This window comes from Hylobates moloch, unplaced genomic scaffold (genome assembly GCF_009828535.3).
Source record: "Hylobates moloch isolate HMO894 unplaced genomic scaffold, HMol_V3 SCAFFOLD_21, whole genome shotgun sequence".
In the NCBI taxonomy this organism is placed as follows: domain Eukaryota; kingdom Metazoa; phylum Chordata; class Mammalia; order Primates; family Hylobatidae; genus Hylobates; species Hylobates moloch.
This window is the reverse complement of record NW_026652296.1, coordinates 44818305-44837190: the sequence shown is the minus strand read 5'-3', so window position 1 is coordinate 44837190 and position 18886 is coordinate 44818305. Positions and strand designations below refer to the sequence as shown.

Sequence of the window (18886 nt, the reverse complement as noted above, 5' to 3'; positions counted from 1 at the left end):
TTTACATGGAGATTTTGGAGACGATGTAGGATTTAGTCATGTGAAGAGCCAGTGGACAAATAGACAAGTGTTCTAGGAGGAGAGAATAGCATATGCAAAGATCCAGAAGCAAAAATGAATGTGTACAACTGGAAACCTTGATTGAATTAGCAACATGTTCTAATCAAATGAGTTAACAAACTACAGAGCTGGTGACATGTAATCAAGTTAATATGTTACTGCCAAGGAAAATCATGCTGCCATGTAGGACTAGGAGGAAACCTACTTTCTCCCACCATTGCTTATAACTGCCATTCATCATTTCACCAGAACAGTCTCATTTGCTCAGCTGACCTTGACAATTCAGTTTTAGATTGTGCGGTTATAAAATGGCTGAAGCAAAATGCATCCCACCACTCAGACAATATAATCTGAAGTAACTGAATAAAGACAGATTGTTCTTTGAATTTAAGAGCTCATCTCCCCACCTACTTTGAAAACAGAAAGCACCCGAAGCTCATCAGTTGAAGTGGCTCACAGTGGAATAATATTCAAGGACAAAAAGGAAAAAAAGCAAAGTGTAATTAACACTAATCTCAGTTAATAGAGGAAGAAGCCCACTTCTTTCAGTTGCTTTCATCACATGTTCCCCAAGATTGTGTATCTTAACAAGCTATTGAAGGCAATCTATAGCCAACTGTAAAGTTAGTAAATGGTCCATAAAAACGCAAGACAACTGAGACCAAAAACTGGAGAAGAAACCAGCCTTGTGGCAAACTAAACTTTTGAAAAATGGTAAGTCCCAATAAAATAAACCAGCAGAGATAAACACAGTAAATAACCATAAACTAAAACACAGGCTAACTACCAGATTACCAGCAACATAAATACTGCCAACTCCATGTATAAAATGTCCATGCTCAAGGGGAGCAAGAAAAATAAAAGGATAAGACAATTTATAAAGTAGCAGCGAGTGAGCAAAAAGAGAAAAGTGTGCCTGCAAGAGCATGCGGTCTTCCTCCCTCCCAGGACACGCAGTGGGGACCACGACCTCATGTGAAGGTGCAAACCTTGTTGAGAATATCTCCAGCTACCAGCAGATTCTGTTTCTGAAGCCCTTTCTACATTGTTAGAAAGCAAAGGGGAAAAGTGCATTCCCCTTAGTTCATGTTTATTAGACGTCTAAGTTCCAGGTATGCTGCTGTGCACTGAGTAAACAACAAACTAGATTCTATGTCTGTGTTCTGGAAGTGTACAGTCATGGACAGCAAAGCTAAGGCTCGGCACAACAGAGGGCAGACCCCTGTCATTGGTGTCTTCTTACTCTCTCCCTAATGTGATGTATTCATCCTCCCAGTTTAGTCAAGGCAGAAGGGAGATGAGGAAGGGGAGAGGAGGGGAGGCCAAGGGAGGGGAGGGGAGGGGAAAGGAGGGGAGGGGAGGGAAGGGAGAAGATATGAAAGAAATAGGGAAGGAGTGGGACACAGGCAGGAAAACAAAACTATTTCCTTTCATACAAATGTTGTCATCTGAGGAGAAGCCCTCACTATCCCCTTGGTGCCTTTGGCTTTTTGTATTCAAATCCCAGAACTCTTCATTTGGAATCTAGTTCTTTCCAGCTTTACATTCCAGAAATCCATTTCCATTCTTAATCTGAAAGCACCAGGAAGGCTGATGCTAATCTTATAGAGCATTCTAGTACAGTAAGTAGCTCAGCACAGAACGAATTAGGAGTTTGGTGAGTCTTTGGTGATGACCAGGATGCCCAGGGCTTGCTTTTAGAGACAGCCACTGTTAGCCAGATTCCCTAGACTCTAGGGCCTGTGAATACAGCCTAGAACTGTGTCTAGGAGGGTGTAATTATATTGACATATTCAACACTCTAAGAAGGCCCATTTTCAGCTTGAAAAAAAATAAAAATGAAAAGGATAGTCTCATCTATCAGTGGGAATGGTGGTGATATATGTATAAACAATCTGTAAAATAATTTGTGAATATGCATCGAGAACCTTAAAACTATATGCACTCTGGCCTGCAATTCTACGGCTATTTCCTCCCTGCTGAGGAATTAATCATGAGAAAATACAAAGATTTAGCTACAAAGCTCTTCAGCCCAATAACTTGCGATAGTGAAAAAACAGATAACAAAATGCCTACCAATAAACGTTAAATAAGGTACAGCAGGGGTCCCCAATTCCCAGGCTGCGGACTGGTACCAGCATTCGATTTGCATAGGAGCGCAAACCCTATCATGAACTCCGCACACAAGGGATCTAGGTTGCGTGCTCCTTATGAGACTCACCTAATTATCTGAGGTGGAAGAGTTTGATCCCGAAACCATCCATCCCCCTCCTCTGTCCCTGTCTCTAGAAAAACTGTCTTCCATGAAACTTGGTCCATGGTGCCAAAAAGGCTGGGGAGCACTGAGGTATGGAATAGTCATACAATGGAATATCATACGGACATTAAAATAATGGAAAAAAATTTATGAAAGAAAAAAATTAGTGCAAAAAACTCTCAAGTCCAATATTAATCCATCTTGGTAAAAGATATAAAATATAAATGTATATATACAAATGTGTGTACATATATAAATGTGTGTGTACATCTACACACGGAGAGGCAGAGACAGAGAGATGGACAGTGGAAGAAATAGAGGTATGGGCTAGAAGGTATAGTAGCATGTTAACTGTAGTCCTTTTTTTTTTTTGCTTGTGATTTCTAAATTTCCCATAATGAACACATTAAAGTAAAAGATACATTTAAGTATTACTCATTCATCTTCTTCCTTGATCATCGGTAACTTCAGACCATCCTCTGAGTTAGGGGCCTTCCATGGCTGCTGGGTCTGCACTGGCCTGATGCTAACCAAACCCCCTCAGGCTGCTGCACTCCTTGGGATGAGGCTCCTTCAATGGCTCACCAGATACAGGTTTGATTCTGATTTTTGATATTTTTTAGTCTAACTGGGTTTGAAAGCTAGGTGTTTCTCCTCTTTAGAATTTAATTATTCAAATACATCCATTTAAATGGGCTCACCACTGGTTAGTGCTCAGAGGAGGCTAATGCGCCAGTGAAAAATTCTTTTATTTTCAAGACTGAAATGAGCTTGGAAGTTATCTAATTTTGCTTTGAGCACTTTTCAAGAAGCTGTGAAAGCCTCTGCATCTTGCCAAATTAGCTGCCTGTTTGCAGTCTCAAAGCAAGGCAGAGGAGGCTTGAGCAGTCGGCTTGGTTTCTTCTTAAAGACGCTGCACCAGCTGAGGAGGAATGTTTCCCCTGCAGGAAAATTATCTCCTGGCAAAGACCCTGGCTGGGCATCTCTCCAATGTGGAACTAACTCCCAAAGGAAGTCACCAGGCTTCTCTGCCTAATCCAAAAATTCTCTGGCACCAAGTATCACGCATGTGTGCGTACAAATCACGGCTTCCAGGGAGCTTGAGGTGTGGGCCAGCAGTAATTTCCCAAACTATGTTCCAACTCTACATGCCCTGTCGGGCTGATACAATGTTCTTGGGGAACAAGAACTTTGCTTTTAAAACTGCAAATCTTATTATAATTCAGAGCACAGGGTATTTTTTAGACATGGGCTGTTTAGAAAATTAGTAGATGGCCTGCTGAACAAAGACAAAAATCACATTGCTCTGAAGATAACTTGGAGCTTACTGGATACAATAATTTGCAAACCCGTCATTCTTTTGGAGAGCTTTGTTCTGGAAAAAACTGAGTACTATGCAGCAATTTTTTAGTCAATTGCAAAAACATACTCAGGTCTACACAATACCAAAGAAACCAAGAGGTATGGTAATTGTAATGCGACCAAACGTGTAGAAACACATCTGTGTGGGTGACAGACTAAAAAAGATAGGGGCCAAGTAATGCGGAGATAGGAAACAGTGCACAGGGACCACTGACAAAAGACCTGGGCAGACCTGTGAGAGGGCAGACACATCCTTTGTGCTGAGAGCACATGTGCTGGCCAAAACCTACAGCTCAATGAGTATTTGTGAGGTGCCCACTCTGTGGGGTCTTCTGGAGATTCAAAGATAAATGAAGCATAGTGCCTGCCCTCAAGAAGCCTACATCAATTAAATACACAAACATCAAATGAACGAATTTGGAAAGAGCTAAGATACAGGAATGCACAAAATGCCTGCGAGAGGATACACAGGAAGCACTTAGCTCCAACTGGAAATGCACAGAAAGCTTCCTGAAGACATGACTCTGTGCTCAGCTCAAAAGAGGAAGAGGACTGGCCAAGGGAAGAAGAGGGGGAAGGCGTCACAGACAGTGTTACAGATGCAGAGGCCTGGAGAAAGGTGTGACCCACGTAAACCACAGGATGAAGTTCCGGGTGGAAAGTGACTGAAAGTAACATCGGAGAACAAAGTCAGAGATGATCAGGTTGACGCTTGGAAGTCACCACCTGGTAGGTACTGAGGGGACAGGTCAGACACTGAGAAGAGGAGGAGGGGGTGACCAGGAAGGGCTAAGGAGGTGTGGTGAGCTCCTTCCTCAGGTTCATGGCAGGGACAGGACTCCAGGGACAGGCCCACGAGTCTTCCCTGTGCCATCAGATAGAGAAAGTCAGGAAACACAGTGGGAACCATGCCAATCGGAGCTCTGCAACATTTGCTGCTCCTCATGTACTGACCACATTGTCCATTTAAGGACAAAAAATCTGTCCTACATGTTCTTTGGTAGTGATGGACAACAAGATTTCCTAGAGTGAAAGATCCCTATATACTTGCTGAAGGTGGGGGGCAACAAGAGTAAGAGTGCTAGGAAGTACTCGTGTGGAGCCAATTGCAGAAGGAAAAAAATTCCCAGGGGACAGAGTGGGTGATGACTGTTATCAACCGACAGGAAAGCAGGCGGCTTCACAGGGACCTGGGCAAGGGAGGGGAGTCCCAGCATTGTTAGGCAGAAGCCAGCAGGAGGGCTTAGCACAGAGAAGGAGGAGGCCAGGAGGCGTGTTTGTGTTTGTGTATGCTGGGGCGGGCAGGGAAGCAAACATTCAATAGACATCTGCTTTGTATTACACAACAGTTAAGAGAGTCAGCCCCTAGTTTGGCCTAAGAGAGGGCAAGTAATAAAGAGCAGAAGAAAGCTCTGAAACAAGTCTATTTGAGTAGGAGGTGCCATCAATGCTTTTGATTCCTGTTAAAACTGGTCCTGGAGAGGTGACAAGGCAAATATGGGCTTAAGGGTCTCCAGACTCCGCACTTCTCGGCAGGACTTGGTCACCTGCTGAAGCTACAAGACTGCTCACAGGGTTTGGTGACTATGTAGGTGCCCTAGGAGGTGACTTACAATGAGATGCAATGCATTGGGAGCATGGGTATGGGGTTGTGCGGCTTTCCCTAATTTAAAGACCTTCAAACTCATCCAAGTCTGGCATGTGCAAAGATAATACTACCACTGTCCTGCTTTCTGACAGGCTTTACAAGTGTCTTCACTGTTCACTAAATCATGCTCTGAGATAACTGAGCCTTGGTCTGTCTCAATCACTCAAGCCTCAGCACAGGGCTGGACAAATGATGGGCCCTCAAGCACCACTGAATGAATGAGGTAAAACGGCAGGGCTGTGAACATCTATTTTATTCAACAGGGGGATCTGCCTTCATCTTCCAAGTGGAGAAATACCACCTTGACAGGCCACACAAACCCGAGCTTTTCCCATGGGGTGTCTGATCGCTGACGGAGTCATAGTCACTTACTGGAGAAAGTTCAAGGCCCAGGGCCTAGTTTTTCAAGGTTGTACTCATTATCCTCCCTTCCTCTTGACAACCTGCTCCTCCTCCTCCCATATTTCTGTTTCAGCTGGGTGGCATGTAGCACCCAATAAGTTACTGAAGCCAGAAACTGGAAGTCAACATCTTTTCCTTCATTACATCCCATATCCAATTCATCATCCAAACCTCATGACTTCCTGCCCTGACTATCTCTACAGCTCACCCTTCCAGGTTCCTCCCACTGCTGCCTCAGTTCAGGCCCTCACCTCTAGAATCCTTGTGAGCTTCTCCAGGGCTTGTGCTGCCCAGCCAGTTCCTGAGAAGTCAGAGCAATGCCTTTCAATGCAAAGATGAATGATCATGCTGCTCCTTGGCAACAGGCACTCCTTGGACTGACTGGGTTTTGAGAAACATGCAAATGAGCTAGTTGAACTGAACTTGGCAGAACATGAGAGAGGTCATGTAATCATCGGGAAATCCATCCAGGTTAGATTTACATTAATCATTTATTTACTATACTTACCAGGGAAACTACATTTTGAGATTTTCTTTCTATATTTTTAAACACCATTTTCAACAATGAACACTCTTGAGAAAATAGAAGAAGAAAATAAAGATAAAAAGAATACAATAAGATACTGCCTCACACACACTTTGATGTGTACTATAAAAACAGAAAATCACAAGTGCTGGTGAGGATATGGAGAAACTGGAACCCTTGGGCCCTGTTGGTGGGAATTCAAAATGGTGCAGCTGTTGTGGAAAATAGCATAGCAGTTCCTTGAAAATTAAAAATAAGGCTGCCATATGATCCAGCAATTCCACTTCTGGGTATATACTCACAAGAGTTGAAAACAAGGACTCAGATAGTTGGACACCCATGTTCATACAGCATTATTCACAATAGCCAAAAGGTGAAAACAAAGAGTCCATCAACAGATGAATGGATAAACAAAATGTGGTATATCCATAAAATGGAATATTATTTGGCCACAAAAAGAAAGGAAATTCTGACACATGCTATATGGTGGATGAACATTAACTAAAGACATTATGCTAAGTGAAATAAGCCAGTGAGAAGAGGACACACCAGTGATTCTACTTAAGTGGTTAAATTCATGGAGACAAAAGTTGTGTGCTGATTGTCAGAAGTTTGGGGGAAGGAGGGAATGGAAGTTATATTTAATGAGTACGGAGTTTTAGTTTTGCAAGATGAAACTGGTTGCACAGTAATGTCAATGCACTTCACACTACTGAACGGTACACTTAAAAGTCATTACCATGGGGAAGAATGCTAACTGAAGATTTGGTCCTGGAAACCCACCCCTCCGGCACCTAAAATTCCTGGGCAATTACTTTCTACAGCAGGTGGCAAGTTAAAGGGGCCTGGGAACCAGAGAGAAAGAAAGTATGATGAAGTATTAAATAATTTTTATTTGAATTTGTATCAGTGAGTAATGCAAGGGGTAGCAGAGAGAAAATGTGTACTTGAAGTTAGGTCAACAGGCTGCATAATGGTAGCGTCAGATGCATCCAGAACCAACTGTAATTCAGTCTAAAACAGATTGCTTCTCCTGAATTCTCTGATTGCCTTGGCCTAGTTCTTCATTTCAAGATGAGGCCCTCTTCCCACCTATGGCTTAAAGATCCTGAACATGATTTTGAGATTATTCAAGTAACTGCAGTATCCCCTGGGACTTGCAGTATCCCCTGGGATTAGGCAGACAGATTAGGCCACAAAACCACATTCCTCTGCATAATATGTCTCATTCCAGTATTTGGACCATCCATGCCCAAAGAAATTTTAAAAGCCTTTCCCAAAGGGACTCATGTGTCTTACTAAAATTTTATTCTTAATCTGTTTACAAAATTTTTATTAAGCATGTTATGTGAATGACACCTTATACAGAAAAGAATAACACAAGGCCCCTGACCTTAAAAAGCTTCCATTCTAATAGGAAGTATATATAAGCAGAGTTCTTAACCGACTGCTAGCCCAGGCCTGTCTTCCCTGTCTCCTCCATCTCAGGGAAGATTGTACCACCTGCAGCAGCTGTTTAAACCTGAATCCTGGGAGTCACTTGTAATTCCTTGATTCTACTTTGCTCCACTTCTAAGGCTAAAGTGCAGATCCAAGCCACTGTTACCTTTCACTTGGACTAAGGAAATAGCTTTCTAAATGGCCTCCTGCTTCTATGCCACATTCTCCAAATGGCGTACATCCTAATATTTGTATTAAGTACATCCTCAGCTTACTCTCTTGCTTAAATCATTCTAGTGGTTTGCCAGTTCTCTTAAAAAACAGTCAAACCCCTTCCAATTGCCTGCACGGCCCTACACTGGCTGGCCCTTGACCCCCGCCACCCTCACTTGTACCACTCTTCTTCTTGCTTACTATATCCCATCTACTCTGGTCCTCTCTTCACTTCTCATTTTGATGCCACCACACTTGCTTTCCCCTTCTGTCTCAATGCTTCCCATTCTCCCTCTTTCTGTTTTATGAGTGTCATTTTCTCTCCATACAAGTCTTAGACCCAACATCCCTTCTTCAGGAAGCCATTCCTGACCACTCCATCAAACACTGTCCTAAGACATTTGATTTCATTTCATTTTCACTTCCTGGATTTATTTTTAAATTATCTGTTGATTGTGTCTCTCCTCCAACAAGCATGCAAGCTGACCTTCTCAGGATTACTGGCAATGGTGCCCCCGTCCTAGAATCCTGACTGGTTCATAGGAGGCATTCAGAGAAGATTTGCTGACAGATGAATATATGTTGCAAAGAAGACAAAATAAGGAGGAAAGAAATGGAGCAATGTACAGGGAAGAAGAGACATTGATTTTTGGTTGTGGGGAAGAAAGTCAGGAATAGCTTCCACAGCAGAGTTCGTCTGTACTATGCCCTGGACGACGAGTAGGTAGCCAGGCGAAAATGCATCCCAGGCTCTGGAACTAGCTAAGGAAAAGCCCCAGAGGCACAGGCTAGTCCACATGTGACTGAGCAATAAAAACAACAGCAGGAAGCTGGAGCTCAGAGCACCTGGAGAGAGGTCTGGAGACGAGCACAGACAGTGGACAGCCCGAGTGACGGGGTGCAGGCTGGGACTTTATTTTTTAGACCATGGAAAGTCACTAAAAGTTTTGAGGACGAAAACTAGTAACTTTGACCTGCATTTTGTAAACACTGAGAAAAACTATTTGAACTTAAAAACTAAAAACAAAAAATGGCATTACTTTTAAGAGAACTACACTTTCTCCTGTGTTTTAGGGAGAAAACAGAAAGACTTCCATACCATGGGTATGTGTAAGGCAAAGAGGGGCCCATGGCTAGTGACCCCGTGCTCAAAGTAAAGGCTGAGTGAAGATCACGTTTTGGTTTTCAAAGCCATTGAATACCCATATTACATTAGCAAATGGCTTCAAATTAAAAGGTACCACCACTGTGGAGGATAATAACGGCAGTACCTGGATTCCAGGATTAACTAACTGGGTCCTGGGCCAGGAGACACAACCAAGCCAGCATTCTTCATATCACAGTTTAACTAGACAAACAATATTTAACAGATGGGATCACACTATTTTAGCTGAAATTAACACTAAAGATCTGTGTATTATATTAAACTTAAACATGAGTGATTCCATCTCAGTCACAATAAAAGGAAACTGCTAAAACTGCTGCAAGGAATTAAAGACCTATGACAAAACGTGCCTCTGAAGTACTTATCATTTAGTTGCTCTGAGAGTGTTCTCCCATTTCAGAGGTCTGATTGATATGGCTTATTTCAGGACAGAATTATTTAATGAGCACAACTTTCCTCAATGACCATGTAACAAAATGGAAAGACCACATAGGAAAGACAAAGGCTGACACAAGGGAGTCAAGTGCTTCCAGAAAATCCTGGAAAGCAGCAGGGAAGGGGGGTGTGCCCAGGAGTCCACAGCCACAGTGCTGTACTACTGGCTTTTTTTCTTAAGTTCAGGCAGGTGTCGGATTTGGGCTTCAGTTTGCTGGCCCATAAAATGTGGAATCCAGAAATGTGATCAAAGATCCCTCCTATGACACAGAAGAAATTCCTTGTAGGTATCTGCTTTCCACAAACCAGAACACTGGCTTGGGCTGAAGCAGTGAATGGCTTTCAGCACACGGCTCGATGTTTGTGAGAAATCCCAGGGTTGGGGGTGAGGGAGCAATGGAAAATGGAACCAGTCCCCCAACTGCAGGAGGTGACATAATCAAAGCATGAGTGATGGAATCAGATAGACCTGGATGCATGCCTCAGCTCTGACTATGAAACTGACGGAAAGCAAATGTGTAAACATTTCCCCATATGTAAAATGGGAATAGGTTTGTGAGAATTAAAAGATCACGGATTCAAGGTGCTTAACATAGTGCCTGGCATATAGTAACTACTAAATAAATGACAGTTCTAGAAAATGTTGTTCTTGTTACTTTTTTCTCACTTGTTCAGCCATTTGATTTACCCCTATTATTTTACATGAGATTATCCTGGTAGGAAAGATAAAATTATGGAACCTCACACAACCGAAAAGGGCCCTCAAAGTTCCCTGTTTTTAGGCATTTTCATTATCACTGTCATTTTACTGATGAAGCCACTAAGGACATGAGTTAAGCTGACTGTCCAAGGTCCCCCAGCCACTAAGTCAATTTAAAACACTCTCATTTGTGCTCTCAGCAGTCCCCTAGTGTTTGAAGAGGTGAAGATAATTTCCTGCTCTATTGGATGGCCTAAGAATCAGGCTGCCTCTGTTATTATAATTTATAAAATGAGATAAAAGTGCGTAAGCCAAAGGGATCATGCACTGAGTAATCAAAGTGCCAACTCTAAAATATTAGACAGTTATGAAAATGATAATGAAGCTTGTAACAACCCTCACTAATGCTTATTATGCTGTTAAGCGAAAAATCAGAAAACGCAAAACTGTTTATGTTGTGATTATAACTAAGTAAAATTATGCACATATATAGTGAGGACTGGAAAGGAACTCAGAAAATGACAGTGGCTGATTTGATAAGGAGGCGCCGTTGCAGAAGTTTTATTTTTATCTTGTGACTATAATGGAGTTGGCACAATAAATGCAAAAGTGATCATCACAGGGAAGGAGATGCTGCTGTTCACTTACCCAGGGTTATACAGCATGACTGCAGACAGGTTCTCACGGGACTTCGAGAGGTCGGTCATGGACAAGCTGAAGGAGGACAGAAGGCCACTCTAAGGGCAGACACAGGGCAGAGTGGTTACCTTAGCAGAGAAGAAAAGGCCACTGCTCTGGACTCATTGCTTCCAACATGTGAGAGACAATGAGGTGCACATGCTCCTAATTAACACGCACCACAATTAACTGGTCTATCTGAGGAAAGCAGATCATGGGCAGTAAGGCCCTGATACATTTCAAACCCAAGCCTTCTGCTAAGTACAGCAGGACCTTGGCTTCTAGGGCTGGGGAAATTCATCAGGAATTCCACAACCCAGTTGGTCTCCCCTGCCAGTTAAAGTCGAGGAAAGGGGTCACAATATCTTTGCCATCCTCCATTACCTGGCAGGCAGCAATCTCCTGTAATCAGCGATATTCACTCACACTTACAAAGCGATAAAGATGAAGGCAGGAGGGGTGAAGGGAGACCAAAAGTAAGAGCTTGACCTATTTTGCTTCCATGGGAAGCTATTGGCAAACATGTTTTTTCCCTCTGTTCCTCTGAAACTGTGTACCAAAAAGGACCCTCTAGGGAGACCCTGGGCTGGAGCAGATAAGAGGCTCCGCTGGCTGGAAAAAGCCACCCAGGAGAAGGCCGAGGTTTGCAGCTTTCTTGTTATTTTCCATCTAGGGCACTGGCAACCTCGGGCATCCCTTATAAAGGAGACAGAAATGAGAGGCTGGGTAACCAGTGGTCAAGGGCAAACGCTTCTGGTATTCAAGTCAGTACTGCAGCCAAAGCTCCCCACTTGCTGGCTACAGAACAAGTTAGGGAGAGTTGCTCTTGGTCTGTTTCTCATCTTGACCTGGGGGTGACAGCATGGGGGTATTAACAGCTGCTGTACAGATAAAGAGACAGAATATATGTACAAGTTTAGCACCATTCCTGGCTCATAGAAATGTTAGCTGTAGCCTTTATTATTTTCTTCAGTCTAAGGACCAGCCATGATGTCCCTGAACAGATTTCTTTCTTTCTTTCTCTGGTCCTTAGCTCCTTCCCCGTCAGCACTTAAACTGCCCTTTAGATGTCCCCTTCCAACCTAAGTCTTTCCCAGTTGTCCTAAACCCACCCCTGCTCTCGCTTCCCACCTCAATGAAAAATCTGTTTACTGTGGCTGATTTTGGATTAATGTGATTCCAGTGTTGGGTTAATCCCTAACAGATGCTGATTAGGGGAAGTCACTCTCCACCTAATGCAAAATGATGCCCAATTCCTTGGTGGGAAGGGTGGAAGGCTGAAGAGAAGGATCTAGGAGGAGCAGTTTCTCCTTGTCTGCTCTAGAATTTACTTGCTTGCTCTTACTTCATCAGCCAATCATCTGCTGGGAAACAATCTCCCTAGAATCAATCCAGATCACAGAACTACTTTTCCATGGTTCTGCACCCCAGAAAGTCAAAAGGTTGGAACCAGAGTGACCACCACCCACTCATGCCCACATCCGATCAGTGGTTCCCTCCTAGAGACGCCGTGTCCCTCACCTTCCTCTTCTCCCTGAGCTTGGCGGCTTCCTTTGGATGGTTAAAGCGAAACATATTGGTTCTTCCCAAGAGAATCACAGCACCTGAGAACACACAAAAGCAGTAATAAATTTAGAGTAAGCAGTGTGGTCAGTTGCCACTATCATAACATGGAATTCTACTGTTGAAATGTAGTTTCCAGCGTATTATAAAATAATAAGGGAAAACTGTAGTCTCAAAAGTCTGCTTACTTAAGACAATTTCAAACCTGGAAATACCTTTATTTTTACAGCTGAGCATCACAACACACATAATATCCTCATATCCATAATATCCAGCATAAGTGATGAATCTAAGCATTACAGCATATTATGAGATTTAAAACTTAACAGACATATAATTAGACTTTTGATTGTCTGGAAGAAAAAAGGAAACCAGTTCTCCAAAGAGATGTAATATCAAGCAAAGCATATGGTCACAACTTTAGGAATGTTTATTGATACCAGTAAAAGTAGAAATCTCAAAAGAGAAGTGCTTTCAGGGGTGGAGCCAAGACGGCCGAATAGGAACAGCTCCGGTCTCCAGCTCCCAGCCCCAGCGACACAGAAGACGGATGATTTCTGCATTTCTGCTTGAGGTACCGGTTTCATCTCACTAGGGAGTGCCTAACAGTGGGTGCAGGACAGTCGGTGAAGCGCACTGTGCGCGAGCCGAAGCAGGGCGAGGCATTACCTCACTCGGAAAGCGCAAGGGGTCAGGGAGTTCCCTTTCCTAGTCAAAGAAAGGGGAAACAGACGGCACCTGGAATATCGGCTCAGTCCCACCCCAATACTGTGCTTTTCCAACGGGCCTGGAAAACGGCACACTAGGAGATTGTGTCCCGCACCTGGCTCGGAGGGTCCTGTGCCCACGGAGTCTCACTGATTGCTAGCACAGCAGTCTGAGATCAAGCTGCAAGGCGGCAGCGAGGCTGAGGGAGGGGCGCCCGCCATTGCCCAGGCTTGCTTAGGTAAACAAAGCAGCCAGGAAGCTCGAACTGGGTGGAGCCCACCACAGCTCAAGGAGGCCTGCCTGCCTCTGTAGGCTCCACCTCTGGGGGCAGGGCACAGACAAACAAAAACTCAGCAAGAACCTCCACAGACTTAAAGGTCCCTGTCTGACTGACAGCTTTGAAGAGAGTAGTGGTTCTCCCAGCACGCAGCTGGAGATCTGAGAACGGACAGACTGCCTCCTAAAGTGGGTCCCTCACCCCTGAGCAGCCTAACTGGGAGGCACCCCCCCAGTAGGGACAGACTGACACCTCATTCAACCGGGTACTCCTCTGAGACAAAACTTTCAGACGAACTATCAGACAGCTGAATTTGTGGTCTCACGAAAATCTGCTGTTCTGCAGCCACCGCTGCTGACACCCAGCCAAACAGGGTCTGGAGTGGACCTCTAGTAAACTCCAACAGACCTGCAGCTGAGGGTCCTGTCTGGTAGAAGGAAAACTAACAAACAGAAAGGACATCCACACCAAAAACCCATCTGTACATCACCATCATCAAAAACCAAAAGTAGATAAAACCACAAAGATGGGGAAAAAACAGAACAAAAAAACTGGAAACTCTAAAAAACAGAGCACCTCTCCTCCTCCAAAGGAACGCAGTTCCTCACCAGCAACGGAACAAAGCTGGATGGAGGATGACTTTGATGAGTTGAGAGAAGAAGGCTTCAGACGATCAAACTACTCTGAGCTACGAGAGGAAATTCAAAACAATAGCAAAGAAGTTAAAAACTTTGAAAAAATATTAGAAGAATGGATAACTAGAATAACCAATGGAGAGAAGGGCTTAAAGGAGCTGATGGAGCTGAAAGCCAAGTTTCGAGAACTACGCGAAGATTGCAGAAGCCTCAGTAGCAGATGCGATCAACTGGAAGAAAGGGTATCACTGATGGAAGATGAAATGAATGAAATGAAGAGAGAAGGGAAGTTTAGAGAAAAAAGAATAAAAAGAAATGAACAAAGCCTCCGAGAAATTTGGGACTATGTGAAAAGACCAAACCTACGTCTGATTGGTGTACCTGAAAATGATGGGGAGAATGGAACCAAGTTGGAAAACACTCTGCAAGATATTATCCAGGAGAACTTCCCCAATCTAGCAAGGCAGGCCAGCATTCAGATTCAGGAAATACAGAGAACGCCACAAAGATACTCCTCGAGAAGGGCAACTCCAAGACACATAATTGTCAGATTCACCAAAGTTGAAATGAAGGAAAAAATGTTAAGGGCAGCCAGAGAGAAAGGTCGGGTTACCCACAAAGGGAAGCCCATCAGACTAACAGCTGATCTCTCGGCAGAAACTCTACAAGCCAGAAGAGAGTGGGGGCCGATATTCAACATTCTTAAAGAAAAGAATTTTCAACCCAGAATTTGGTATCCCGCCAAACTAAGCTTCATAAGTGAAGGAGAAATAAAATACTTTACAGAAAAGCAAACGCTGAGTGATTCTGTCACCACCAGGCCTGCCCTAAAAGAGCTCCTGAAGGAAGCACTAAACATGGAAAGGAACAACCGGTACCAGCCACTGCAAAAACATGCCAAATTGTAAAGACCATCGAGGCTAGGAAGAAACAATAGCAACTAACGAGCAAAATAACCAACTAACATCACAATGACAGGATCAGATTCACACATAACAACATTAATGTTAAATGTCAATGGGCTAAATGCTCCAATCAAAAGACACAGACTGGCAAACTGGATAAGGAGTCAGGACCCATCAGTGTGCTGTATTCAGGAAACCCATCTCACGTGCAGAGACACACATAGACTCAAAATAAAGCGATGGAGGAAGATCTATCAAGCAACTGGAAAACAAAAAAAGGCAGGGGTTGCAATCCTAGTCTCTGATAAAATAGACTTTAAACCAACAAAGATCAAAAGAGACAAAGAAGGCCATTACATCATGGTAAAGGGATCAATTCAACAAGAAGAGCTAACTATCCTAAATATATATGCACCCAACACAGGAGCACCCAGATTCATAAAGCAAGTCCTCAGTGACCTACAAAGGGACTTAAACTCCCACACAATAATAATGGGAGATTTTAACACCCCACTGTCAACATTAGACAGATCAACGAGACAGAAAGTTAACAAGGATATCCAGGAATTGAACTCAGCTCTACATAAAGCGGACCTAATAGACATCTACAGAACTCTCCACCCCAAGTCAACAGAATATACATTTTTTTCAGCACCACACCACACCTATTCCAAAATTGACCACATAGTTGGAAGTAAAGCTCTCCTCAGCAAATGTAAAAGAACAGAAATTATAACAAACTGTCTCTCAGACCACAGTGCAATCAAACTAGAACTCAGGATTAAGAAACTCACTCAAAACCGCTCAACTACATGGAAACTGAACAACCTGCTCCTGAATGACTATTGGGTACATAATGAAATGAAGGCAGAAATAAAGATGTTCTTTGAAACCAACGAGGACAAAGATACAACATACCAGAATCTCTGGGACACATTCAAAGCAGTGTGTAGAGGGAAATTTATAGCACTAAATGCCCACAAGAGAAAGCAGGAAAGATCCAAAATTGACACCCTAACATCACAATTAAAAGAACTAGAAAAGCAAGAGCAAACACATTCAAAAGCTAGCAGAAGGCTAGAAATAACTAAAATCAGAGCAGAACTGAAGGAAATAGAGACACAAAAAACCCTTCAAAAAATTAATGAATCCAGGAGCTGGTTTTTTGAAAAGATCAACAAAATTGATGGACCGCTAGCAAGACTAATAAAGAAGAAAAGAGAGAAGAATCAAATAGATGCAATAAAAAACGAAAAAGGGGATATCACCACCGATCCCACAGAAATACAATCTAGCATCAGAGAATACTACAAACACCTCTATGCAAATAAACTAGAAAATCTAGAAGAAATGGATAAATTCCTCGACAAATACACCCTCCCAAGACTAAACCAGGAAGAAGTTGAATCTCTGAATAGACCAATAACAGGTTCTGAAATTGTGGCAATAATCAATAGCTTACCAACCAAAAAGAGTCCAGGACCTGATGGATTCACAGCCGAATTCTACCAGAGGTACAAGGAGGAACTGGTACCATTCCTTCTGAAACTATTCCAATCGATAGAAAAAGAGGGAATCCTCCCTAACACATTTTATGAAGCCAGCATCGTCCTGATACCAAAACCTGGCAGAGACATAACCAAAAAAGAGAATTTCAGACCAATATCCTTGATGAACATTGATGCAAAAATCCTCAATAAAATACTGGCAAACCGAATCCAGCAGCACATCAAAAGGCTTATCCACCATGATCAAGTGGGCTTCATCCCTGGGATGCAAGGCTGGTTCAACATACGCAAATCAATAAATGTAATCCAGCATATAAACAGAACCAAAGACAAAAACCACATGATTATCTCAATAGATGCAGAAAAGGCCTTTGACAAAATTCAACAACCCTTCATGCTAAAAACTCTCAATAAATTAGGTATTGATGGGACGTATCTCAAAATAATAAGAGCTATCTATGACAAACCCACAGCCAATATCATACTGAATGGGCAAAAACTGGAAGCATTCCCTCTGAAAACTGGCACAAGACAGGGATGCCCTCTCTCACCGCTCCTATTCAACATAGTGCTGGAAGTTCTGGCCAGAGCAATCAGGCAGGAGAAGGAAATAAAGGGTATTCAACTAGGAAAAGAGGAAGTCAAATTGTCCCTGTTTGCAGATGACATGATTGTATATCTAGAAAACCCCATTGTCTCAGCCCAAAATCTCCTTAAGCTGATTAGCAACTTCAGCAAAGTCTCAGGATACAAAATTAATGTACAAAAATCACAAGCATTCTTGTACACCAATAACAGACAAACAGAGAGCCAAATCATGAGTGAACTCCCATTCACAATTGCTTCAAAGAGAATAAAATACCTAGGAATCCAACTTACAAGGGATGTGAAGGACCTCTTCAAGGAGAACTACAAACCACTGCTCAATGAAATAAAAGAGGATACAAACAAATGGAAGAACATTCCATGCTCATGGGTTGGAAGAATCAATATCGTGAAAATGGCCATACTGCCCAAGGTCATTTATAGATTCAATGCCATCCCCATCAAGCTACCAATGACTTTCTTCACAGAATTGGAAAAAACTACTTTAAAGTTCATATGGAACCAAAAAAGAGCCCGCATCGCCAAGTCAATCCTAAGCCAAAAGAACAAAGCTGGAGGCATCACGCTACCTGACTTTAAACTATACTACAAGGCTACAGTAACCAAAACAGCATGGTACTGGTACCACAACAGAGATATAGATCAATGGAACAGAACAGAGCCCTCAGAAATGACGCCGCATAGCTACAACTATCTGATCTTTGACAAACCTGACAAAAACAAGAAATGGGGAAAGGATTCCCTATTTAATAAATGGTGCTGGGAAAACTGGCTAGCCATATGTAGAAAGCTGAAACTGGATCCCTTCCTTACACCTTATACAAAAATTAATTCAAGATGGATTAAAGACTTATATGTTAGACCTAAAACCATTAAAATCCTACAAGAAAACCTAGGCAATACCATTCAGGACATAGGCGTGGGCAAGGACTTCATGTCTAAAACACCAAAAGCAATGGCAACAAAAGCCAAAATCGACAAATGGGATCTCATTAAACTAAAGAGCTTCTGCACAGCAAAAGAAACTATCATCAGAGTGAACAGGCAACCTACAGAATGGGAGAAAATTTTTGCAACCTACTCATCTGACAAAGGGCTAATATCCAGAATCTACAATGAACTCAAACAAATTTACAAGAAAAAAACAAACAACCCCATCAAAAAGTGGGCAGAGGACATGAACAGACACTTCTCAAAAGAAGACATTTACGCAGCCAAAAAACACATGAAGAAATGCTCATCATCACTGGCCATCAGAGAAATGCAAATCAAAACCACAGTGAGATACCATCTCACACCAGTTAGAATGGCCATCATTAAAAAATCAGGAAACAACAGGTGCTGGAGAGGATGTGGAGAAATAGGAACACTTTTACACTGTTGGTGGGACTGTAAACTAGTTCAACCATTGTGGAAGTCAGTGTGGCGATTCCTCAGGGATCTTGAACTAGAAATACCATTTGACCCAGCCATCCCATTACTGGGTATATACCCAAAGGACTATAAATCATGCTGCTATAAAGACACATGCACACGTATGTTTATTGCAGCACTATTCACAATAGCAAAGAGTTGGAACCAACCCAAATGTCCAACAACGATAGACTGGATTAAGAAAATGTGGCACATATACACCATGGAATACTATGCAGCCATAAAAAATGATGAGTTCGTGTCCTTTGTAGGGACATGGATGAAACTGGAAAACATCATTCTCAGTAAACTATCGCAAGGACAAAAAACCAAACACCGCATGTTCTCACTCATAGGTGGGAATTGAACAATGAGAACTCATGGA

At 42.7% G+C, this 18886-nt stretch overlaps 1 protein-coding gene across 4 annotated transcripts in view; it reads right to left on the bottom strand.

The window, feature by feature from the left end:
- Positions 1–18886, bottom strand: part of KIF16B (kinesin family member 16B) — a 315626-nt gene that overhangs the window by 121574 nt on the left and 175166 nt on the right. For all 4 annotated transcript variants that reach the window (XM_032142462.1, XM_032142463.1, XM_058433013.1 and 1 more), the window contains exons 16-17: positions 12408–12490; positions 10857–10945 (exon numbers count right to left, since the gene is read on the bottom strand). In XM_032142462.1, the coding sequence (XP_031998353.1) occupies positions 10857–10945; positions 12408–12490 (172 nt within the window). The remainder of the gene's footprint in view (positions 1–10856; positions 10946–12407; positions 12491–18886) is intronic.